Raw genomic sequence first — 2060 nt, forward strand, 5'->3', positions numbered from 1 at the left:
AAATTTGTTTCAGTAATTAGTTATAAAAAAGGAAAAATAAAATAACGCCGGAAAAAAAGATCGATATAGATAATTAAAAATAAAGGAGTAGTTTTTTTTTTTTTTTCCAGCCCATATATTTTCTACATTCTATTGTTGGGAGAAGTACAGGATGGGTGATGTCTGGAAGAAGTGCTTAGAAGGAATGTGTCTCAAGAGCCAAAATCGTGGGATGTGGTGAGCGGCCAAATATAAATGCTTAAAAGGGTGGAATAGTTTTCATTCCATGGGAAGAGAAGGAACGAAGGGCATCGGTCGTTGATCGGAGAGAGAGATTAGACGCTGGGGTGGGGGGAGAACCAGCTCCCCCACCATCGATCGTCACCCCAACACAAGTATATATTAATTGTTCCGATTCCCAACCACACCAACAATGTCTATGTTAGCTGCCCCATTCCAGCTCCTGGAAGTAAACATCATATCCGCACAAGACCTCGCACCCGTTGCCAAATCCATCAAAGCCTACGCAGTTGCATGGCTTGACCCAGAACGCAAGCTCACAACCCAAATAGACCCCGATGGCCACAACAACCCCACCTGGAACGAGAAATTCGTTTTCCGCATTGACGAAGAATTCCTCTACGATCAAGACTCCGTCGTCATGATCGAAATCTACGCCTCCGCATGGCTCCGCGACATTCTCATAGGCACCGTCGGCGTCCTCGTTTCCAACCTCTTGCCACGTTCCACCAACCGCAAATCCAAGATTCGCTTCATCGCATTGCAGGTTCGTCGCCCCTCGGGTCGCCCCCAAGGGATTCTCAACATCGGGGTCAACCTTGTTGACCCCACCCGGAGGAGCATGCCCATGTATTCGGAACTCGGATCCTCCACCGGGGACTGGGACACGGACCCCAAGAAGCAGAAACCGCAGCCGAACCAGACGCCGACGAACGAATTCAACAGTTCCAATTGCAAGCTCTTGACGCTGCAGCGCTCCGCGAGCGAGAAGAACGACTCCACCATAAACGATTACACGTACAACAGTTATTCGAAGGGTGGTTACGACGGTGATGAAGATGGTTCTGAGCTTGGGATGCCGACAACGAAGAAAGGGATGATTATGAACTTAAACGGGTCGCTGTGTTCGGACGTGGGGCCCTCGCCATCGGTGGTGGCGACGGCAATCGCGAAGGGGCTGTACCCGTTGCCGATGATGGCGCCGCGGAAGCAGGGGAACTTGGTGCTGGAAGGGTGGCCGGGGAAGGAGCAAGAAGCGGAAGAGGTAAACAAGAGGATTGATAGGTGGCAGTCGATGGAGCGTGGTGGGGTAGCAGTTTACGATCACCTAGGGCAGAATGAGAAGAAGGTGAAGCATAACGTTCCGAAGGGGAAAGGTCAGAATCATAGACGGGGTGAGTCGAATGGAGGGCTGTTCTCGTGTTTTGGGACGGCGATGGGTTGTGAGTTTTCGATAACTTGTGGAGGGGGTCACGGCAGCCGAAAGAAGAGGCACAGTGATGGCAGTGGTGGCAGCAAGGCTCATCTCACTCCAGCGTCTGAACTCACCTACGATGAATCCTATATTTGATGCATGGCCTTGTCGCGCGTGAAGTGAAAGTGGAGGTGGGAGGAATCCATTTAAGTTTTAATGGACGACATTCATAGTTTGGATTTAGAAGTAGAAGGAGTGTTGTCTTTCTAGCCTCCTCTCTCCTCCCTTTCATCATTTTCAAACTGCTTTCTTTCTCCGCTAACAACACTTCCATTATGTAAATTTACGTTCTTCATTATAATGAAACTTACACCTACGGAGTTCCATGCTTCATTTTGTATATATCTTAGGGCCTCACATTCTATTACCCTCACCACTTTCAAGATTATACAGTATACAGTCATTATGCAGAAGAAAACAGATCAAACAAGGACACCTCAGACCTTACACAAAGACACTGAATAAACATAAAAAACAACCATCATAATTAGTATTTACAGCGGTAGATATTTACAGGTAAAATTTCTGTAAGGTTTCTAAAAATACCGAAAAATAATAATATTTGAAGTGGCTCAAGGATCCAAGC

At 47.4% G+C, this 2060-nt stretch overlaps 1 protein-coding gene across 1 annotated transcript; it reads left to right on the forward strand.

Moving 5' to 3' along the window:
* Nucleotides 1-277: 277 nt before the first annotated feature.
* On the forward strand, nt 278-1779 carry LOC108323075 (uncharacterized). The gene has a single exon (XM_017555417.2). It carries the CDS (start codon nt 413-415, stop codon nt 1568-1570), a length of 1158 nt encoding a protein of 385 aa, XP_017410906.1. The 5' UTR covers nt 278-412; the 3' UTR covers nt 1571-1779.
* Nucleotides 1780-2060: the final 281 nt, after the last annotated feature.

The sequence above is a fragment of the Vigna angularis genome, chromosome 3, assembly GCF_016808095.1.
Source record: "Vigna angularis cultivar LongXiaoDou No.4 chromosome 3, ASM1680809v1, whole genome shotgun sequence".
NCBI lineage: Eukaryota > Viridiplantae > Streptophyta > Magnoliopsida > Fabales > Fabaceae > Vigna > Vigna angularis.